The sequence below is a fragment of the Nesoenas mayeri genome (genome assembly GCF_963082525.1).
Source record: "Nesoenas mayeri genome assembly, chromosome: Z".
In the NCBI taxonomy this organism is placed as follows: domain Eukaryota; kingdom Metazoa; phylum Chordata; class Aves; order Columbiformes; family Columbidae; genus Nesoenas; species Nesoenas mayeri.
The window spans coordinates 6,348,802-6,373,093 of NC_137542.1; the positions used below are offsets into that span (position 1 = coordinate 6,348,802).

Consider the following 24,292-nt stretch of genomic DNA (forward strand, 5'->3'; position numbering starts at 1 on the left):
ACAAGCTTGAGGGGATGGACACTGGCCTGCCTCTTTCAGAAGCAACAAGATCTTGGACTAGTGTAGCTGTATCACAACTCAAACTGGCGGCAGCGTCTTGACTCAATGCAAGCCTGAAAGAGTTATCCACTAAAATCTGATTAGTAATCATTACTCTACAGCGTCAAAAAATTCTCTTGTGCAAAGCTCACATCGACAATCTTAAACTAACAGACAGAGAAATTAAGGTAACTGAGTAAGCTATTGTTTGTCTACACATTTTTTTATGCTTAGCTCCCACTATGTATTTAATTAGTTATTAATGTTTGAAACTTATACCACCTGACATAGCAAAATATACATCACTAAATCTACAGTACTGTGTTCTTTGAACACTCAATTCACATTTAAACTAGTTGTGTACAACGTGATTTGTGTAACTGCAACAAAATAATGGGGTAGAGTTCTACTCTCGAAATTTGCAAAGGTCTGGAATATTTTTAGGTTCTCTTGAATTCTGACCAAACCCATAAATGCTAATTGGTTGTTGCACACTTCCCCTGGACAAAACAGCCTGCCTGCTGCAACTGCAAAAAGACGTCAAGGAGATCATTCCCACGTGTTGGAACAGTGACTTTTCCATGTTATATTTCCATTGTAAGGCCAAGGAGTGTGTACAAAACAATTCCCAAGCAACTTTCCACCACAAAATCCTCAGTGTCATTTTTCTCCTGAAATTTCCTTGACACTTTTAGGGTAACAATATTCAACCTGTAAGTTTCATTTCTGCTTGGCTTCTTAGAATAATAATATCCCTAAATATGATATGCTTAGAGACATGACTTTACATACAGCTTTTATTTTCTCTTTTTTGTTGTCATTAGAATGCTTTCAGGAATACCATATTCTGTTCTGCTAGAATGGGATGAAGATTAAATGGTGTTCTTGTATGGAGCTGAAATGTTATTGTTTAATAAGGTAAATCAGAAGAAACTAGATGTTTTAAACGTGGTAAAAATAGACTGCATTATCTGTCTTTGAGTCTCAATATTTACAGAGAGAAACACATCTCCTATACGTGCTGCACAGCTGACATCAAGCAAGGACCTCATGCATTCCCATCAAGCTTTTGTGATTAACAAAACTGGGCATTTGCCCACCATGTATTCTACTACAGATTTCCTCTTAAGGAAAAAAATGGTCACGATTGGCGAACATACAGTTGCAATGAGCAAGTGAGGCTACTTTTAGAACATTTGTTAATAGTATAGTTTGGACAATCAGTGTAATCTCAGGAATTTTTTTCCAGCTACAGACCTAAGTAGTTTTTGTACTTCAATACTGCCAGAATAGTCACTCTATTAGACTTTGTTCAATCCAAGAAATACAAGGTTGTATTTGTTTAAAAGATTTTTTTTTTTTTAGCCTACATGTAACTGCCTGATTTACAAATTCATTCTGGCTTTCTCCAGACTAGAGGCCTTTCAACTTTACCATAAGGATGGTCAGACACTGGAAAAGGTTGCTCACTCAGAGAGGCTGTGGAATTTCCATCCTTGGAAAAAAACAAAGCCTGACTGGATGTAGTACAGAACAATCTGCTCCACTTTATATTGCCTTGAGCAGGTGAGATTGGACTGGATAATTTTCAGAAGACCCTTCCAACCTCGACTATTACATGATTTTGCAGTTGTGATACATTTATCAGTGGAGATAAATTCATAGTAGCTGATGGTGGGAACATCAGTGTTTGGAGGCATCAAAAGGGTCTCCAGGTGCCCAGTTGTCTGGGTGTCAGCCAATGTTGTATTGCAGATTGACACTCCCTATGTTTCCTTTAGACTCTTAAAGAAAATGTTCCCTAATGGTTTGCCATGACTTATGATATGCCTGACAATAAAGTCTGTATCAAAGTCAGAGGTGAGTAAAGGAGACCCCAAGAAACCTGAAAGGGAATCCATAATCTCGATTGAAAAGCACTGCCAGAGAAAGTTGCTATGGTCTCAACTTGTGCAGCTCAACAGATTCAACCTCTTCTTATAAAAGCATGTAACGTATGGCAAAGTTGTAATCTGCCTTCACAGAAAAAGCCTGAACAAAGGTAAAGGAACCTCTTTCCTTTTTTAAGTTGAAAAGAGGTTTCCTGTACCCATCTACACTGATCAACACAAACAATAGGAGTGTAATTAAAATTAGAGGAGATGGATCTCACTGTCAAAGTGAACCTACTGCCAGATATGAAAGGAAAATGGGCTTGATATTACTCCATTAGCTCTATTCAGATTTCTGCACTTAAAAAAATCACATCCAGTTGATGTTCCAAAAGATGAATTGTGATACAGTGTTCTCTAAGACACAGTCTTGTCCACTGTCCTTTGACTGTATGCCCAGGAATAAATCTGAATTTAATTTACTTAGATTATGTATTTGACCTGGGTCTAACACTCCAATGGTAATCTTTTTCAGACTGATTTCCGCAGAAAAAATAATGGGGTTTTACTGATGAAACACTGCTTACACAGACAAAATAATACCAGCCAATGTTAAGGGGGAAAAAAACCCCGAAATATATTAATTCAAAATATAGTAATCATATCGGAAAAAAAAAATCTAAAGTTTAATTAAATTGCATAGTACAAGTCAGTCTATGAGACTGACAGCCCTTTAATATTTTGGCTGTGGATGCAATACAACAGCTTTATATTTTTCTCAATGCCTTATTCCTAACTCTTTAAATACCTCAGTTATAACAAATTGACATATTTAATCTAGAATTAAGTAACTTAATAGTAACAATTTTACAAACAATCTTGGAAGTTATTATGAAAGTTTTCATGGTTATTTAGTTTGGCCATATGATAAAGAAACACCACAAAATTGATTTCAAAGTGTATACAAAGCCTATTAAATTATCAGCTGTGTATAAGGGTCTATTTAAATACTAAATATTCTGCTGAGTGTATCCAGAAAAGGTCTTATGAATGGATGCACCTAAATTACATGCCTAACCTTTCCAGACACAAAGAAGCTTGTACTGAGTAAAAACCTTATGTCACAGACCTGTAGTTACTATATACAAACCAAATAACTTGTTACAAAAGTTCCAGAAGTAAATTATGTAAATGGGAGAAAACCAAGCTTCAGTTATGAAGTTTTCACATCTGCTGGTTTATCACTAAAGTACGCTCCACTATAAAAGAACTCCAACCAGTTTACCATTACTGGTAAAAGGTAGCACTTATTGTACATGAAAAATTCACGTTATCACAATTTTGTGGAACTTAACAACAAATTCCACCTCTGCTATACCTAAGCTGCAGCAGAAAAAGTTTCCAAAACCACTAAGAATAGACAGAAAATAATATGGTATGGCTTCTTTTCTGGTTTTGCTAACCATTGTGTGAGGAGTAGTCCTACATTCCTGGCACAAAAGGATGCCGCTTCTTCATGACTTCTTTCAGAAGGCTTTTTGTACCTGTACCTATCCTGAACTTCTGCTAAAGCCCCAAAATGCATCTCTCAAGAGGCAAAGTATATTCAGGTGTTCTATCTACGCTCATACTATCAATCTGAGATGTTTCCAAAGCATTAAAAAAAAAAAGAAAAAGAAAATAAAAAGAAAACAACTGACAGCTGTTTCATTTCCCAGCAATCACTTTACCAATGACAAAGCTTCAAATCATTAACTAGACAGGAGGCCTGCTCTCTGTGGAGCTGTAGGTAATTTCCATCCCTTGGCAGATGGGCAGTATGGGCAGTATGGGCAGTATGTACCCCATAGGTGCTTTACCACTTATGTGCTGCTGTTTAACATGTCCTATGAGGACAGGCTGAGAGATTTTGGGTTGTTCAGCCTGGAGAAGAGAAGGCACCAGGGAGACCTTACTGCGGACTTCCAGCGCTAAAAAGGGGCCAATAAGAAAGATGGGCACAGACATTTTAGAAGGGGCTGTTGCAACAGGACAAGGGGTGATGGGTTTAAACTAAAGGAGGCAGATTCAGGCTGGACATGAGGAAGAAATTTTTGACACTGAGGGTGGTGAGAGCCTGGCCCAGGTTGCCCAGAGAGGTGGTGGATGAACCATCCCTGCAGACATCCCAGGCCAGGCTGGACGGGCCTCTGAGCAACCTAAGCTGGTGAAGATGTCCCTGCTCATGGCAGGGGGGGCACTGGGGGACCTGGGAAGGTCCCTTCCAACCTAAACTATTCTATGACTCTACTCTATGACAGAGTTCTTGCAGAAAACAACACAGATGTGGGATTCAACTATAGCGCAAAATTAGCTGACATCAGGGTATTTTGTGACTTACCCTCCATGGATCACGAATAGTCTTAGGCTGTTAGCTGTGCCTAGTGCAGTGACCTGCTCAATGATGTAAACACGAATCCTGCTGGTTTTAATGCATTTTTTTCATGATTATATAGATAGCTTTAAAGAAGAATGTCTTACCTTGGCGTATAAAAGTTTGGCTGGTATCTAGTAATATATCACAGCCTTCTACTATCGTTCTTTCTATGGCTAGATTCTTCCGGATGTTTTCTGTGTCACTCACTTCATCATGCATCACCCTGTTAGACACAGCATAAAATGCACTTTGAATTTTCTGAAACATATCTTGCACCCATTGTGTCTATTTTCACTTGCACTTACACCGTGTAGACACAGAAGGTAGCTGATGTCCTTTGCCACCTGCTACAAAACAGATGTAAACATGCAGTACACAATCACTCCAGAGCAAGTTTCTTGTCTTTTTTCCTTCCCTTTCAAATAATTTCATTTTTTCAGAAGTGGAACCAATTTTGCCAGACTTGTTTTAGATTATTCCTAAACACATCTGACAGATGCCACCAAGCTAAAAACCCTTCACAGCTGATAGAACAAGTACTTCTTGATCCTTAATAGATCAGGCTGTCACAAACCTGGAAATGTCTCCTAGCATTTTGTATCAGTTATTATACATAGAGTCCCTTCCCTTGACTTCAGCTTCCCATTCTGTTCTCCTTCAGTCTACATTTGAATGTACCATCTATGGCCCCCTTGCTCCCTGTAACAACCATGGTCTCGATGGCTCACCACTTATTTTTTCCACTTCTTTTTTTTCATAGGCATCCTACAGAGAAATACAAATTATTTTCAAGGCTGAAACCAGCCCAGAGTTTACATGGTGTTGCGATGTATAATGTTCTCCTAAACTGGGAACAGACTGCACTATCTGAAAGCTCCTCCTTCCTCAGAACTACATTATAGGGATGGAAATGAGTCACAAAGTTTTACATCTGTGGTCTGTACTGCCTGCTGTATGGGCACAGGAGGATCAATCAGCCTAACAGCCTCCAATTCTGAATGTTCAGTGACAAATTAGTTGGATCAACAATGAACTCTGACTTATGAGATGAAGCCAAGTCAAAGCTGATTGATCTGCCTGTGCACATAACCCTGGCCAGAGAAATTCTCTGCTTTGATTGAGTGGAAAGGAGACGTTACTTCTTTCTGCTTCAGATGACCTCAGAACAGGGCAGAACTTGCTGAATACAGCAGTAGTCAAACACAGACATTTCTCCAAGAGAAACTGTCTGCCCAGCTCTTTAAGAAGTTACATCTTGAAGAAGTGACACAACATGACCTGACTCAGAAAGCTGCTTCTGTTGAAGATATAACAGGACAAAAAAGGAAAAAATAATAATCTCCAAATTAACTGGTAGTTTGCACAAGGTATAATCTGTGTCTTAGCAGAAAAAGAAAACTGAGCAGTCAAGAGCATTCAATTAACAACAGCTATAAAATAATCCCTCTATAAATATTCTCCAAGTACATCTTTGGTGAATACTCCAGATACTCAGGATATATATTCTGGAGTTCATGCAGCATTTAATTGTTCACAGCAGAAAACTGTTTCCCAGAGATAACAAACTGATTTCTTATGGGGCTGACAGAGGGAAATGTCTGAGAAAGGTCTGGGAGTTCAGGGAAGAGATTCATTTTGCAGGCTTCTACAGGGAACATCGGATGTCAAAATATGCCTTTAGATGCTGCTTAGCTGGCATTATTTGAAGCATACGTGAAAATCGGTTATTTCATTAATGCACATAAAGTATAATATAGATTTAGACCTGAATACTTTTCAAGACCCTGATGGATTCCTGTTGTCACAGGGTATTGGAAATTATCTTTTTCTTTAAACTGTGAAAAAAAAAAAATCTCTGTTTAAAGAAAATTGCTTTGCTTTTAACCTGGGGGCAGTTCCTATGGCAACTCCAGTTCTCCCATACTCAAAATACAAGGAGCGACTTGTAGATTTTTGTTAGTCAAAACAAACAAGCCAAAATGTTAACATTAGGTTGGGGGGGTGTGTTTGTTTGTTTGTGGTTTTTGTGGTGGTTTTGGTTGGTTGGTTGCTTTTGGGGTTTTTGTTCATTATCGTTGTTCTGGTTTTGTTTTGCTCCTTTTATTTAAAAGACCTTTTTTTAAAAAAAAAAAAAAAATCCAAACCAAAGTAAAGAAAACAGATTTTTCTTTTCAAAACTTTTGATTCAAGATTAAGAAGCATAAGGTAGAAAAATCTTACCTTGAAAGTTCTTCTAGTTTAGATTTAGCAAATTCAAGGCTTTTTCGCTCAACATGTTCATGTGGTGTGTGAGCCAGAAGTTCATGAAGTGTTATAATGTATCTAGGAATCTTAAAACAAATTAGGTATAAAATCAGTAAATCCTTAAAGGAATAATTTCAATACAGCTTTTTGTTAGGTATTAGGCATTACCTTGGTCGGAAAAGTTTTGCAAGCATAGTATTTTTTAAATTAATATCCACAGCTAAATGATTATACATGCATTCTAAATATAACTACTTGCAAAACTACCGAACTTTTGGTTGTTAATGCTTATGATGTTTTCTGTTTGAGGAAGAACAAGATCCATTTATTACAATTTAAGAAAGAGATCAGATCAGAGGCAGCCACAAATACGACACTGAGTTTCATTGTTTCACACTGCTATCCAAGTGCCAATAGAGAAAGCTTTCAAAGGTCACTGGGAGATCCATAAAATACCTTCCCTCAAGTTTAATAGGATACATGCATCTAAATTCGTTGTGACTTTGAAAATGCCAGCTGACTTGCTTGCATTTAGGTAAAATTCACATTGCACTAACGGACATTGAAGAATATGCAGGACTTGACTATTAAAGGCCACAGGGTAGCACCAGGACCCTGATCCATTTATTATTACTAAAAGCAGTCTCATGGTTTTTGACCAGAAATGAGTGACACTCCAGTATAACTTGTCTTTATAGAATAAAAATTATTTAGGAAAATGAGACATTGCTTCTTACTATGCTGAAATAACAAGTCATCAGCAATTACATTCTCCATCACCTAGGAACAGAACCCTCTCCATTCTAAGATCCCATGACCTTGTTTCTGATCAACCAAAAATTCAAAAACTCTAAAATATACAAGCTCAAAGCCAAAAATATATATTGTTAGAGGTGCTAAAGGCCCTTTAGGCTAATATGAATAACTAGCACTCACACAAGTGTTTCTGATGCCTTTTTTTTTTGAGTCTACTTGGTTTGCCAGTAACTGAACAAACCGAGGGGGTTCACCATTCTTGCGATGAGTAAAATGTTAGGTTAAATGTAAAAGTCAAAAAATCATCAGACCAGTGTTTCACAGACCTCTTAAAACAGCCACAAATAATCAATCCAGGCAGATCAATACAAAATATCAGAAGGATAATAAAATTTTTAAAACTTTTGCAATCCATTTTTCATTTTCTAAAGACCAGGTCACTGGAGAGCAAAGTGGGAGGAAAGCTTCAAAATATATTCCTAGTAAAAAGTTTGTAGCTGCTCTAAATCGCTGCACCAGGTATATTATCCCTGGCCTGCTTCATAATCCTGCAGCAGGAAGAAGTCAAATCATTGCTCCTTGGTCTTTTTTCTTTTGGCACTAGTCCTCACCCTACATTCCCCTTCAACATATATGAGATTCTGAATAGAGATGAATCAGTATAGTTGGAGAAAAACGGGCAGAGTTCCAGCATAATAACAAAATAAATTAAAATTAAATTAATTTGTGTGAGAGTATTTGTAATTAAGCAAGAAGTATTTTCAATCAGTCGTAATGTCAAGAACACAAAATGAATCAACCAAACATTAAAAACAAATAGTTACTAAAAGTATACAGAGACTACCTGAAACATGGGGTAAGTAAGGAAAGTTTCCAGCATCCTCCCCTCACATGCTGGGTTGGCTTCATATTGCTTCAAGAGTTTGTCAAAATCTCTGTTTTGCTTACAGTTTGCCAGTACTTGTAGACTATATTGATGATTTCGTACAAATTCTTGATATATGTTCAGCATTGGCAGCAGAATGTCAAATAAGTCAGCTAGAAAAAGTCAAGAAATGCTTTTTTTTTCCAGCTACCCGTCTCTCAAAGTACATTTTAAAAGAAACAACTATGTTCTATGGAAGGAAATTACTATAATCAGTTCTTTTTCCAATATACTGAGATTTTAGAAACATTAAACACAGTTCTTTTCACGTGCCAAAACATGGTTGTTCTGACTAGTTAATAACTAGACAATACCACCAAAAATTCAGGGGACTATGCCTAATCAATGCTTAAGGCAGAGACATTCTCATTTACAGGCTGCAAGGCAATCATTACTGCCCACATGGGAATCCCGCTCCACCAGATCTCGTGGTGTCAGTTCTGGAAAAGTGTTCTATTCAAAAAGAACTTAAAGAAAAGTCACCTCTTAAACAAAATAAAACAAAACAAAAACCCAAAAATACAACCTCGCTGTAATTTCAAAAACACCCCTAAAGAAAATACAGTAACTTACCTAGGATTAAGGTAGGCCAATTAGCTATTCTTGCTTTTAAGCCCTGGTGAAATATCTCATGAAGAAACATGATTGTTTCACTGAAAAACAGGTATTTAAACAAAGAAAGAGATAATTCAGGTTTTATTTTCCGATTAACAATTCACAGAGAAACATATCTTCCTGGTTAATAGTACATTTTGCTTGAAAAAAAACAGAAGACAATTATTATGGAAGCAAATGCTTCCTTTTATTGCATTGTTTAAAATTTTTAGTGTAGTATTCTCTACAAAATACATCATATTTGGTGAAGAATGCATATTCTGTTTAATATTTTTAAACAAAAGCATCTCTTAAATCACATGTTGCAGTTTAATGAATAGGTTTTCCAAGAATATCTCTGACAAGGCATTCGGTAGTTTAAGAGGATCAATAAGGTGCAGAAAACCTCAAGCCAGTGACAGTCACCTACATCCTCGCTTGCTGCTGTTTGAGATTTGAAGCTTGTAATTCTTCTGTACCACAAACCTTGATATTGTACTTTTAACTCAGGAGGTCAACAGAAGTAGAGGACATCCCAGTTGTAAGAGAAACCATAAAGAGTACAGAGATCATGAATGAGCCATGAAAGGGAAATCTGTCTCATAACTAAAGGAACATATTCTATTTCTTAGAAGTTTGGGGCAGACTTGGATGCAATCCCAATCCTGTATTAGTTTAGATGCCTGCTGGCTTATTTGTACATACTTATTATGATAGTACTTGGATGTTTAATGCAAAGAACAATTCTTTTTTTTGGTAGGATATGACAAGTGAGAGGGAAGGAGGCTCCTTAGGCAGAACAACACAAAACAGAAGATTTGATGTACTCATCCTCAGGGTCTTATCTGGATCATATGAGGCCACTAAGTCCAATTTTGTTCTCTTAAAAGAAAAGGAAACAGGAAAGGTGACAGACAATTATGAGAACTGCCCCAAGAGGCATGATTTGTCCTTTCCTTCCTGTAGTGGAGGAAGAAATAGAATGTGAGGAGGCAAAGAGGTCCACAGCATCACCGACAGCACCTTCCCCTTTATTGCTGGAAACATGGTCTACCTCAGTGACATTACTTACATCAGAGCAAAAAAACAAGTGCCAGATGTTATTACTGTAAACTTGAAGCAGAATGGGAAGAAGCAGATAGTGAAACCCCCCAAAAAGCAAACAAAACCCCCCCTACCTGTTGAGGAAAATGCTACTAACATCATCGTGACTGATAGGTGGCTTCTTTGAACTTGCAGCCATCCTTAAGGGACGCAGAAAACAGTTCACAAGAACATAAAGTTGATGCACGTATTCAGATTCAGCCTCCACCATGTTAAAAACTATTTGATTCCTTTTTCTCATACTTTCTGCGTGGGGAGAGCAAATATAATCCTGGACAATAGTCTTCCATTTTCTTCTACATAACCAGCCCCGCATAAAGCTCTGGACCTAAAAATGGACCAAGGAAAAGGGAAGAATGAGAAAAAAAATTACATGACTTATTGTAAGCTCTTCATTGTAGAAATAATGCTCTAAATGAAGTGCCTTTGTTTAAAAATAAAAAAAAAAAAAGAAAACAAGTTGCCTTTATTGATCTATAATTGCTCCTGAATTTTTTAAAAATTTGTTTATTTATGAAATTCCCACAATCACTTGGTCATATTTGTTGTCAGAAAAAAAGACTGAAAAGCTGTCACATACATATCAAGGTGCATTTTACTGCAAGCTCAAATGCACCTTTATATAAACTCCTTCTGTCAGCACAATTGTGCTGCCCACTGTGCATGCCTTTCAACTCATTTTACTTCCCTTTCTCTTACGCCCTCAAAAGTGTTGTGCAATACTTCCAGGTAAGACATTTCAAGACAAACTTGGTATCATTAGTGATCTAATTCTGAAATTTAAAATTGCTAAACTCAGTTTGCTTTGTGTTTTGAATACACATCACTTAGCACATGTATTTAAGTATCAATATAATGCTGAGTACCCCACACTGAGGTCAACAATATTATTATCCAGAAAAGGCAAAAATCTAGTGAAGTGTAATGTCCGCTGAAGTTAGAAGTGGATTAGAGATCACAGAAAAGGTCTACATCTGGTAAAAGTAAATTTCAGTATATCTTTGCACTGATCTTGATGTGCAGATCATTCATCTTGAAACAGAAATGCAAAATCTCACTGGTAGCAGTTTACTCAGAATAAACAACTTAGAAAAAAAAAAAAGGGCCCATTTGTCAAAACAATCAAGATGCAGAATGTAGTGAATTACATATAGAATCAAAGCTCTTCTTCTGCTAAAAGAGACATCTCCAGCTTCTATTACCATGTTTATCTGCATAGGACTACCAGCTCAGTGCTCACCCTGACTCAGACTGATTGAGCGACCCAGAAACTAAGTCCACATACCATAAAGGATATTATGCAATTTAAGAGACTGAACACTGCGAGAGTAAAGGTGACACATACGGCATCACATCTTCAAGCATGAGTTCCATTCCTGTCATGTGTCAGGATTTGCAGGAGTCAGCGATGAGCACAGTTCTGGACACTGGTTATATCCAGCCTTAAGCAATGCTACCAAAAGCTGCATGTGTAAATGTCATACGGATTGGTAGAATTCTGTACCTTTTTCTAAAAACACTGTCGCCGTATCCTGGAATAATCACCATCAAACAGATCAGCTACAACCTAAAACAAGACTGCTCCCTGCATTTTCAGCATTTGTATTCCAGCTGAAGTGACAGAACATAAGTCATTCTTTCATATCTTTATGATAATTTTTGTAAGAAGGAAGTATAAAGACACTGTACACCTGTTTCCCACAAAACATAGTCCATGACTTAATTTCAATTGTTAAAAGCAATTGAATGCATTGTGCAAGCTTAAGAAACAGAACATATACCTTGCAATTAAAAATAAATACTTAAGAAACAAATATGCCATGGGATAAATGTGGTACTGAAACATACAAAGCTGATGTAATTTAAGAGGTTTAAGAGGGGGCAGGTCAAAAGGAATCTCGAAATTTGAGTGTACTTAATGAAACAATAATTGATGAAAAAACTAGACAGACTAAATTACATGACTACAGCCTCCATTCCAGCCTTTTCCCCTCAAGCACAGGAGACTGCGTGCTTACCTTTTTAATTTTTTTAATATCTGGATCCTCATCCTCCTGGTTGCCTTGATAAGGTCGCATTCTTTCTTTTGTTTTATTGAGGGCTATAATCTGACAAAAACAACCATTCATTAAACGCTTTCTCAAGTTAATGAAACTATTAGTTACAGAACTAGGAGAAAAAATATTTTCCCTTCTTCAAGCTTGTTAAAGCTGCACAGAATGACAGGCACATATTTGGCCACAAGGACTTGAACATGGTTCTCTGAAAACCAACAAGGCTATTGAACCAAGGGGAGGAAGGATTAGAAGAGAGATGGTTCTCCTCTCAACACCAAGCGAGCCTTTCAGATCTTAGCAGCTCAGGGCCACAACAAAATTGTTAACATTCAGTGAAATGGAGCAGTTTGGAATAGTCCACAATACTGTCACAACAAAAGACAAAGTACCAAGGGTCAAACTCCCCATGTGAAAACAGGTAGGAAATAATACAATCAATGGAACGTGCACTGCGAAGTAACATGTCATCCTAGAGTCTCTGACAGAGAAGTAATCCAACAAGATTAACAGTTCAAAGTATATCTAAGAAAAATATTTAGCCAAGGGTCCATAGGAGGACTGTTATATATAAAACTTCCTGGGTTCCATTATTTTCACAAATATTAAAGAAATATTTAATATTGCAATGCACACAGAAAAATGTTACAATTCAATAGTTGCTTGATGACTCTAGCACATACCTCAGACTTAAGTCTTTCAATTTCTGTGTCTTGATCTTCAAGCTGATGCCGAAGCTGATTGGCAGCAATCTTTTCAGTCTCTACAATCTGGACAAGGTGAATGTACTTCTGCATTAACACCTCCCTTTCAATCAAAATATCTGAATAACTGAAAGGGAAAGCATTTAAGTTAGTAAAAATAGCCAAATATTGTATTTCATACCCCCTTATGAGATGTGGACAGAACGAACAGCAAACCAATAAAAATAAATCTGCAAAACCATGTTTGTTTTGCTTGATATATAATGAATAGCTTGATAATAAATAATCCAAACCAACAGCATCCACTAGCCTTTGTAGACACAGGTGCTAGAAGTACTCAGTTTCCTAGTACTCAGTCACCAAAACCAAGATAATTGCACTGATCTTTTTATGAACTTCTAAGTTGCAGGCTAAGCCCAAAGAATCTACTATTTATTTTGTTTATTTTAACGGCCGCTTTTCCCCCATCTTTTGGGAAGGCTTGTGGGGAGCATGTGGCACTTCATCAGAACTATTTTTCAGTCGCTCTACCTGTCAGATCTCTTTATGGCAGAATTCTCATCATAACTGTTATTTTTGTTTGCTACCACCTATTTTATTGTTTAGGCCAGTTTCAAATTACTCAAATAAATGCATTTATTCTAATTAGTAACAGGAACTATGGTACCAGTTCTTTCTTTTAACTCTAAGGTGGCAAACTGTCATTGATTTGTGTTTTCATGAAAAGGGACAGCATCCCTAGTGCAATTAGATGTCACAATCAGAGCACTGATGAGCATCATACTGGAAGTTGTGTTCACAACTTCAGGTAAAGGAGAAACCAATTTCTTGCTGTGCAACATCTTCATCAGACCGCTCTTTCATGTGAGCCTGTCTCTCTCATAGGTAATTTAAATGTGCAGAAAAAGCAGAGTCCTATGAAGTGCTTGTTTGCTGGACTTGATTCAGACACATACTGCCTCTTTACCTAGGTCTCAGGAAGATTGTTCCTCTGAAAGTTAATGTTACACGATAAAGACCAAACTGCACAAAATACAACAGAGCACAGCTCTAAATCTTTGACAAGGGATCTCTTACTATTTTATGATCTATCATTGAAAACACTGACTGCCATACCACTTTCCACTGTCAAGTTAGCACAGGATTTGACAGAAGGAATTTTTCGATTGCACATCTTTACCTTCTAAACTTCTACTTGTTACAGCACTCATAAAAAAATTCACATTTGCTATTAATGGTGTGAGGCTTTAAAAAATGTAACAATAAGTGTTCTCTTCAGTTAGCTTTTTTTGTATATATTTACTGCCATTTCAATCAGTATCAGTGCAGTTATACACTGGAGGGGGTGAACATTGAGTACAGCTATTATATTCAACACTTGAAAATAATTAGAATGAGCTCCCATAGCTATTATAGAGCAAAATGTTTTTCCTCTTTGAATAGATTAAAAAAAAAGTGAATTTAATTCTATTGCATTTATTTTTATATTTTAACTACTGCAATAGTAAACAATAAATGGCAAGAAGTGCTTAGAACCTCTTCCAACAAGTAAAACAACACACATTAAAAAATCTGTCATGAAGCAATCCATATACCTTATATGCAGAATAAACAGCAAGGCAGTATGAGATTTAGTTTTTTAAAACTGTTCAATAATGATCTTTTTTGTTTTTCAAGAGTCCTGTTTTTCCAGAAACCATAGTATTTAATATCTTTGCACACTAAAAAGGCATTTGCACATGATAAAAATTATCTGAGTTGGAAACACATTTAGCACTTGTCCTTTTACAGTGATGAGAGACATTGGGAAGATAAAAGCATATGTAACATACATAAGCAAATGCATTCCTTAGTGCCTGCAGCATGACCTTGATTTACATTTAAGAGTAGTCTTTTCTACCTGAAAGAGACCCAGATAGCTAGAAAGACTCTTCTACTTATCCTTTCCAAAATTTTCTTAAACTTTTGATATGAAATGTTTCTAATAAATAATTTGACAGATTTGACTTTGTCTTTATTCAAGGCTGAGGAAAACAGTAGGACATCGAATCACAAAGGGTGAACATCAGCTGCAGTCAGAGCAGACATAAAATTCAGAACACTATTTTATATACAGTGTTTTTCATTCAGTCCTATAAATTTTTATTCTGTTCCTTTAGGGGAAGAAACTTAACCTATATTTTTCAGCTTCTTTATATGCATTAAGCCAGATTTCCACAGTCTTGCTTTACTAAGGAATGAGAACTTTGCTATAGAAGATTGAAAAAATTCTGTTCTTTATAGACGTACTTAAAGAGTATTTTGCCTAGTTAGAGGCTTTGGCTGTCTAAAATCTCAGTCTCAGCCTAGAAACCAAATAACATTTCCTTCACTCCCATAATTAGCAGTATGAAGAGGAGTTAATTAGAAAAGCCTATGTACACCCACAGTAACTTAGAATAGGCTATCCATTTTCCTTCTCAAAACTGCTACTTGATCAAAGAACAGAAAATCATAGGATTTTGGAATAAACTTCATGTATTTCCAGTACCCTTTCCACCCAACTCTCTGTATGTATGAGTTTGACACAGCCGCCCACAGCATCCATCTCTCTAAATTGGAGAGATATAGATTTGATGGGTAAAGACTGTTAGGTGGATCAGGAACTGGCTGGATGGTCACATCCAGTGAGCAGTGATCAATGGCTCAATATCTGGATGGACATCAGTGGCAAGCGGTGTCCCTCAGGGGTCTGTACTCCAACCGATACTGTTCAATATCTTGATCAATAACACAGACAGTGAGATCAAGTGCACCCTCAGTAAGTTTGCAGATGACACCAAGCTGAGTCGTGTGGTTGACACACTTGAGGGATGCAATGTCATCCAGAGAGACGTGGACAAGCTGAAGAAGTGGGTCCATGTGAACCTCAGGAGGTTCAACAAGGCCAAGTGCAAGGTCCTGCACCTGGGTCAGGGCAACCCCTGGTATCAATCCAGGCTGGAGATGGACTGAGAGCAGCCCTGTCGAGAAGGACTTGGGGGAAGTGGTGGATGAGATATTGAAGATGAGCTGACAATGTGCACTGGCAGCCCAGAAGGCCAATCGTATCTTGGGCTTCATCAAAAGGTGCATGACCAGCAGGTGGAGGGAGGTGATTCTGCCCCTCTGCTCCGCTCTGGTGAGACCCCACCTGGAGTCCTGTGTCCAGCTCTGGGTCCTCAGCACAGGACACACATGGACCTGCTGGAGAGGGGCCAGAGGAGCCACAGGAATGATCAGAGGCTGGAACAGCTCTGCTGGGAGGACAGGCTGAGAGAGCTAAGGTGTTCAGCCTGGAGAAGGCTCCAGTGACACCTTATTGTGGCCTTTCAGTACTTGAAAGAGGCCAATAAGAAAGATGAAGAGAGTTCTTAGAAGTGTGTGCTATGACAGGACAAGGGGTGATGATTTTAAACTAGATGAGTGGAGATACAGGTTAGACATGAAGAAGATATTTTTTATAGTGAGGGTGGTAAAGTACTGGATCGGGTTGCCCAGAGAGGTGGTAGTCGCCCCATCCCTGGAGACTCCCCAGACCAGGCTGGACGGGGCTCTGAGCAACCTGATCTGGGTGAAGATGTCCCTGCTCATTGCAGGGGAGTTGGACTAGATGTGATCTGAAGGTTCCTTCCAACCCAAACTGTTCTGTGATTCTATGATAATACCAGGCAGAGGAACCGCAATAACCCATTCAGACAAACAAGGCTCCTACCCCACCCTAGGTCCTCTCAGGGCTATAACAGGAGATCCACCAGCCTCATCAGCCAGCAGGTGAAACCCATCAAGATGAGTCAGTGGAAAGGGTCTCCAGACCACCTTTCAGGCTGAAAAGGGTTACCAGCTATTGGGGTGTGAAACTTCCTACAGGATACAGGGTAGAGCATTTTGGAATTGTAAAAGGGTTTTTATGGGATGTTCAAGGAAGGAAGCAAATATAGGGACCAGGAGGTATCAAGGAGGTTTGAGGACGAGCAAGCTTGGGAAAACACAGAGACAAGGGAATAAAGGGAGAAAAAGGATCACATGTAACCAGGTTGATCAGTACACTTGTCTGCCCATGCTCTGCATCTGATCAGCACAGTCCATCCTGTCTCCTCATTAAACTCAATTTCTTATTACTCTTCCTGGTTAAGGGGACTCCATGTATACATCTGTGGAGCTCTAAATGCCAGCTGCTGGAGCTGGGACCCAGGGGCCATCGGGGCCCTGTGTGTCTGCAGTACCGGTAACTCACTGGAGAGGAGGGAGAGTGTCCATATCGGCTGGGCATAGATGTCAGCATGTGATCACCAGCCATCGTCAAGCCTGGCTTGCTGGTGAGTAGGATAAGTCACTGGGAAGCCAGGTGTTGAAGATGCATTAAGTCTAGCGTTGGATCATCAGAGACTCCATGATCTGGCTACCGGAGCGCATGCAATATCCAAGCCAGCTACAGAGAAGACCATGAGGTTGTGTGGTTGACTGAGAAACTCATTAGCACACGTGTGTGTGTGTGTGTGTGCCTGTGACAACCGGAGACAAGAACATCCAAGAGCTAGTTACCAGTTTGACTGTGCAAGGCAGCTATGGGAGAGATCCGTAGTGTTTGGGTATATATGTGTTCGTATCTTCAGGGTTGGGGGACTTGTGCACCAATTTATGAGGAATTCACAGTGCATATGTGGGTGTTTGAGGTACCTGGAATTCCACTGTGTCCAGAGCCAGTTACTGGGATAATCAAAGTATCTTAGACCATTTACTGGGGGATGCACAGTGTGCTGGGGGGAGATGCAAGCTTATCTGTGAGTGAGGAAGACTGAGTACCAGCAACTGGATTTGGTCTGAGGGCACTGGGGCCTGTATTTCCAGGTACCAGCAACTGAGGAGATGGAGGATCCATGGCCAGCTCCTGGACAGACTGCATGGCTTGGCTATTTACTGGAGGCACCCATACTGCATATACGTATTGTATGTATTTTTTCACTAACATACCTCCATCCTGATCAGTAAGAGAGGGGAACAGGATGAGGCTGCTGGTGTTGTCTCTGCCTGCGTGAGTGCTGAATGTTTATGTCATTGCCAATCTGTACAGCCAGCTGTGTTTCCATGTACATATGTGTGTTCATTTGAGTTGGAAATATATGCCCAGGCTTACTTCTCGTTCAATGTGGATATAAAGACCAGCAGCAGCCTCACCTCTATCAAGCTATCTGCTCCCACAACGCCTACCACCTTGTTCTGTGGATCTAGCCAGACATTATTTGGAAGACAGATATGAGATTGCTTTGCCCATGTTTCAAGCTTTACTCAAATTCTCTCTGCCTCCTTCCTAGACAACTGGAAACTACAAAATCGTGGTTATTTTAGCATCAAGCCTCAGCAAATACAGTTTTTCCAACAGCAAGGCATTAGTAGCAAGGCATTTACTCTGAGCTTCCAGGCAGCTCTGAGCTACCACACCGAGCTTACAACTGCCTCCAAAACACTATGTGAAATACACCCTGCATTAGCAAGCGAAGTGTGCCAACAAATCTGAGAGAAAGCTTTTTTTTTGCTTTTTAAATTGCCGGTTGGAGGGCAGTAGTTCCCCATATGCTTTAAACAGTGCCCTTGCTGGAAGAAGGACTCTCACTTCCCCCCCGCATAGCACTCCTGCTCTCCCACATCCCACCCACGCTCTTCCGTCCCCCTCGTGCAGTGAACACACGCATGTTGCGCGGTGAACAGACCTGGACGAATGAGGGGTGGATTAAAACTAAGCTGGCAAAAAGTAAACAAAACATAATTCCTCTTGGTGCAAATCAGTTTCCTATTCAAGTTCACACTTCTGCCTGCATGAGAGAAGGGTTAGTAAAGGTGTGGGAATGAAAGGCTGACTTACGAGAATGACAGCTGCTTCCTTCAGCAGCCACGTGGGGTTATGCAGGACTAAAACATACACGGAACTACAGCCTGAAGCACTTAATTTAAGACTTACCAATATGCTAAAGCAGAAAAGGCCAAGAAATTTGATAAGAACTGCGACATATTAAAAAAGCGTAAAAATGCAAAAAAAAAAAAAATAGAATTATAGAAGAATTTGTAAGAGAGGGTGAAAATCCCACCTCAGTGTATTGAGGGGGAAACAGTTTTAATAAGAAGAGACCAAATTCTGCAACAAAGCCTAAGACAGGACTTCCACATGCTGTGACTGATAGAGGACTTCAGATTTGCCAAGAATAAATCCTCCAGCCCACAAATGTAACTTGGGAGATGCAAAACTTGCTCTGCCAACCTGGATTACTGAGAACTCAAAACACTGAGAATTCAAGTAAAAGAGAAAGAGATGAAAATCAGGTATGTACGTGGAGCTTGTAACCGAGTCCCTCTAAAATACTCTGAATTTCATCTCCCATTGCAAGATCACAAGCCAGACAACTTCTTGCTCATGAGGAGAGGGAACTATGCACAGGAACATAAGAAATGAGGCATCTCGCCACAGCGTGCAAGAGCTTGTCAGCTCTCTGAGAGCACGCGTGGTACCCCCCAAATGATGAGCAGTAGCATCCCACACACAGTGAGATCTTCTAAGAAAAAAATGGACAATGACACAGCAGAAAGTCATTTAATTATGAATTCGTATCCAAATAAAATACAAAATTATCCACAGTGGGACTTGGGGTGCAGTGAGATTGTAAGTGTTACTTCTTCAACAGTCTGTTAATAAATTGCAAAATAAATACAACATAGAAGAGATTTTGAAGCCTGTGAAGACGAATTTGGCAAAAAGTCATGAAAACCAACCTAAAATTAGATTTTTGTGTGCATCAATCTAAGAAAAGGACAAGAAAGGAAAAAGGAAATTAAAATTAAAAAAAACTTCAACTTTTTCTCAGCTAAAACATGGATTACCATAGCTACTCATGAGGATAAGACCCTCCACAAAGCAATTAAATATTTCCATTTCACAAATGCCAACATACTCACACAGAACAAGATGTTCCCAGGCCTATTTTAAGTTTAACGGTAGGGAGAATGTACTCAATACCTTCTAGAATTTTTACCTGAGACACAAAAAGTATTTTCTATGGGCTACACAAAATTTCTTTTCACAATTTAAACCAAAAACTTGAACAAACGGTCAGAACTGTTTTAGGCTAGTCTCAAATGAACAGTGACACTGAAGAAGTTGCAAAAGCTTGTCTAATTTGTCAATAATACAAACTCAAAGAAAAAAGTCTAGCTCATGATGCAGGCAAAATTTCATCCCTGAAGCAAATCTGTTTTGTTTTGTTTAATTAAATTGGCAAGAAAAAACTTATGCAAGAGTCTAAATCCACTATTTTCATGTCCTTGTTATATATATATATGTCTTTGGTAAAAGACCCAATGGTTAAGAAATTAATTGCGCGACTTGAAGTTGTTTTGCTAACATGATATAAAGCAAATAAAAGCAGTTTCCACTGAAGTAGAAAAGCATCAGAACAACGAGGCAACCACAGTAGTATACAACATCGTATGTTCCAAAACTAAATTTCAAAATTATTTTTTTCATTTGTTGATATTTTGTTGAAGAGAAGAATACTGGCACAAGAAAATCCATGTCCAGGTACCTGGAAAATTTCCCCAAGAAATTTAGAGATTTGTGCAGAAAAGTAGATTAAGAAAACCCCTCAAATGACATAGGACCTTGAGAATATCCCTCACAGTGATGTCCACAGTTTGAGATTATTGGGACTTCCATTTCAGATAGGCATAAAGAAAGCAGAGAAAGTCAAACAGCAAAAAGGATGGAGATACAAAGACTGATCTTGCTTACAACAGAGACCTGTTTGTCTTCTGAAGGCTGCAGTGATAACTCCCTGGTGGAGTCAAAACTCAGTCACCACCACCTTGAAACTCACAACTAACTTCTTCTTAGCAAGTTTAAGTTGTCAATATTTTCAACTATGTGTTTAATATTAGCTTAATTTTCTGTTACATTCTGCCTTGAAAATTATTGTGTGATATATTCATGGACTGAACTACTCAGAGAGAAATTTTAACTCAGTGTTATAAAGCTCTTCTTGCTTACATTCCTTTTACACTAGGCAATGGACAAGAAGAAGATTATCCCACGAACAGGGAACTGCTTCCCCTGAATGCCCTTGCCACAAGGCAGAAAGTCAGGCTCCTTTCTCGACTTGCTTTGAGTCCTGCTCCTCAAAACAAACTGACTCAGATTCAGAAACAAGGTGATACAGCACTATCTGCAGGTGGTCACACTCTCCCAGGATGGACTGAGAGTCCAGAGCCTTACAGCTTCTCACATCCTGAAATAATGCAATCTCTGGGAGGACTACCATGCAAAATGTGGTTCACTAACACCACAGCCCAGGCGGTGCTTTCCGAGACCCCCTTCAGTTAGGTGCCAACCCTAAGAAGAGGATGCAGATCCAAAGACTGGATACCCAGGCGACAGAAGACCCAGAGCTGCAAGTCCTCATTTCACAAGTTCTAAATTAAAAACTACTAGCAGGCAGTGTTCATTTTTAGTTATAAAGCAAAATCACTTCTGTTTACATGGCTCATGTCCTAAGCAACTCAGACAACTGCCTGGTTCCTTGTGTGTTACCATGGCACTGGAGATTAGACGAGGTGAATGTCTATGAGAGGAGGCTGGAGAAAGTGCATTTCAGCAAAGACATTTGCCTCAGCAACCCTTTTCCCAAACCTTCCGTTAGATGATTTTCATTTAGGTTATACTGCAAACCTTGCCCATTCGGCACACAGATCTTTTCTCAGGGAAAGATTACTGCATAGCTGGAAGTCCTACCATGTCCCTTTTCACAGGACTGATTGTTGTTCAGGACTTCCATTCTGGAGATGAAATTTTATTTTTTGCGCTTTATCATGCTAATGGTTTGACCTCCTCTTTCTTACGCTTTTTTCTGTATAAGAGCTTTTTATTCATTTGGCAGATCACTTATTTCTTCATTCATATAACACACCTTGCTTCTAACAGAGGACTAATGCTAAGAGTTGCTTCCAATAAAAGAATATTCCTCTTGAACGAATGTCACTTAGAACACAATCACTCATGAATGATAAAATAGAGGGATATAAGCATGAATAATAAAATACAGTGATATAAGCATGAATAATACAGGCATTTTTCCGATAACATACCCATGAATTGCAAGTCATATGTATTTAATGCACTGGAACCTTTATTTCTGTTTGGTGAGTGAATTTAGATTTTCAAATTATTATCAAATTATTTACAATAAAATGGATGTGAGGATTAAAAATTAAGTTTCATACCTAGCTTGGTGAATAGCTTCTACCCATTCATCTCCATCAACTTCATCCTCGCAACGGAGCTCCAGTGGCTTCTGCCCTTCATGGCCAAAAAGAACAGTAAAGTAATGCTGCAAATTAGAACAAGAGAAAAAAAGTTCAGGAACTCTTAAATGAAACAGATATATAAAATACAATTTTTTAAAATCCGACTTTTTAAACACAGCCCAAAGCATTGCCAGCCTAAGAAAGATGTGAAGCTATTAGTCATGAAATGTAGATTGAAAGTTGAAACTGTATCCTTAACATATTCCCCTGCATATCAAGGTAATAGCTTTCATGATACTTATTGCAAGTTATTGTTCTTAAGCTCCCACGTACAAGACAACAGAATGTAATTCCCTAAGCAGCTTCTACAATCGAATACAATAGTGTAGCAGGGTGTCTGTAGTTCTCTTCCTCTTGCATTTTTTCACCTAAGATTTTTCTTAGATGGTCTCATGGGACACCAAATCTGGTACTGCCACCACTTCCTCGGAAGAATGCTGAAATACAAGTGTCATATTCTTTGACACTTTTCTTACGTGAAGGACTTCGCCCATAGTGTATTCCATAGAACACAGAATTTCAGGAAAGGTTTTGCTGCTTTCAGAATGCAGAAATAATACAAATATCTAGCGGGGAGGGGTGAACCCCCAGTCATCTACCTTAAAACCCACTTCACAAGGTTGCAAGGTTGGTCACTTACAGCCTTATCTTGCATAGCTTGCATACTAAAACACTAGCAAACAGAAATCTTCTAATTTAGATGAAAATAGGTAAGGAAGAATTCTACCTAAACGCCAGCTGTTCCGCAGGCAGAGGGACCAGTGAGGGACTTGCCCATATATAAACCATCTGGTTATTACGTCAGATGTGATTCAGAAGCTCTTATAGCTAAATAGCTCTGTACCAGATCACTCGGTTCTCCTTATTACCTGGAAATTCTCACCCCCTCTTCCACGTTCACCCTGGTTAACAGGGAACCAAATATAACCACACATGGCAGCAATTACTTTCTGGGATCTAACTGCAAACTCCAAACTCGCTCCAGTCAGCGAGGTACATAATTGGCACTCTCCCACTCCATTAGCCATTGTGTACAGCAGCAAGAAACCTGAGGTGATGTCAACAAACATTCTGCTTTCCTCGTCAAGCCCACAGCTCAGCTGAAAAGCCCCTCTGAGCCAAACACCATGCTGGAGACCAAGCAAACATAAAACACCTCGGAATTAAAAGCCATTTCCAAGGCAGGAGGAGCACAAGCAGAAACAGAAGGGATGGAGTTTTACCTATGGAGAGCTGGCTGCAGACATTGTCAACACTGAAAATGAATTTTGCCCATATAAAGAGAGATGGTTTCAGCGACTTATTGGCTCCTTCTGAAACATCTGGCAGCCTGCTGTGCATGCAGAGCACACAAGCCGTGTGTGCACTGCACACAGAGCAGGTTCAATACACCCCAGATGCATCCGAATCACGCTGCTGCTGCTGCCTGTGCGCCGCTATTTGCACCAAGGTCTGTGCCTGGGGACCCCACATTTACAAAACCCAGCTGCCTTGTGCACCTGGGTACACTTGAGCGTTTGGTTTCTTTGCTGGTAACATGAGTACCTATGATGGCATCCCATAAAGACAAAACTATTCATCTGAGCATAATATTCATTTGCTAAAAATTGTTACTTGTATATACAAAACACTTTTCTTACAGAAGACCACAAGTACTGCAGGATTAGCAACAGACCATTAAAATCGAAACACGGCAAAACAAGAAGCAGCATTCACATTTAACAGCCTATACAAAGAAAGTCCATGCTTAGTCTCATTAACTTTCAGAAACAAAACAACTCCAGTGGCCAGATGAGGATCAATAAAACATAAAAAGAACAGTCCTATAAAACTATGTTTTTTCCACAGTGCATATCACTTAAAGCTGAATGCCATGAATAGAAAGAAACATTTAAACAGGTCCATAGGATTCTCCATAACAGTAATAGATAAGAACAGTGCAAATGAAAACAACCTACAAGACAGGAAAAAGTGAAGCAAGATTACATACACATGTGCTCTGTTTATAGACCAGAGTAGTGTATTTTTTAAAGTATATTTAAGGATAAATCATACCATTTGGAGCTGCATTTTATGTAACAAGTTATTTGCGTTTCATAAAGCTGCTGACATCTAAAATCGGAATAGAGACGGCAGTGTAGACAAGCAATGGATTTAATCCCATTGTGTAGAGATTAAAGTTAAAGAGAGACACAATATTACAGCCCTCTCTACTTTAT

At 38.9% G+C, this 24,292-nt stretch overlaps 1 protein-coding gene across 1 annotated transcript in view; it reads right to left on the minus strand.

Annotated features, from left to right (window-relative positions):
* The window catches only part of RASGRF2 (Ras protein specific guanine nucleotide releasing factor 2), a gene marked incomplete at both ends in the record, with an annotated part of 125,256 nt that overhangs the window by 63,020 nt on the left and 37,944 nt on the right, over positions 1-24,292 (minus strand). The window contains 8 exons of the mRNA XM_080362400.1: positions 4,431-4,549; positions 6,547-6,656; positions 8,171-8,364; positions 8,825-8,904; positions 10,024-10,277; positions 11,968-12,057; positions 12,687-12,834; positions 21,990-22,096. Coding sequence (XP_080218526.1) covers positions 4,431-4,549; positions 6,547-6,656; positions 8,171-8,364; positions 8,825-8,904; positions 10,024-10,277; positions 11,968-12,057; positions 12,687-12,834; positions 21,990-22,096 — 1,102 coding nt within the window. The remainder of the gene's footprint in view (positions 1-4,430; positions 4,550-6,546; positions 6,657-8,170; positions 8,365-8,824; positions 8,905-10,023; positions 10,278-11,967; positions 12,058-12,686; positions 12,835-21,989; positions 22,097-24,292) is intronic.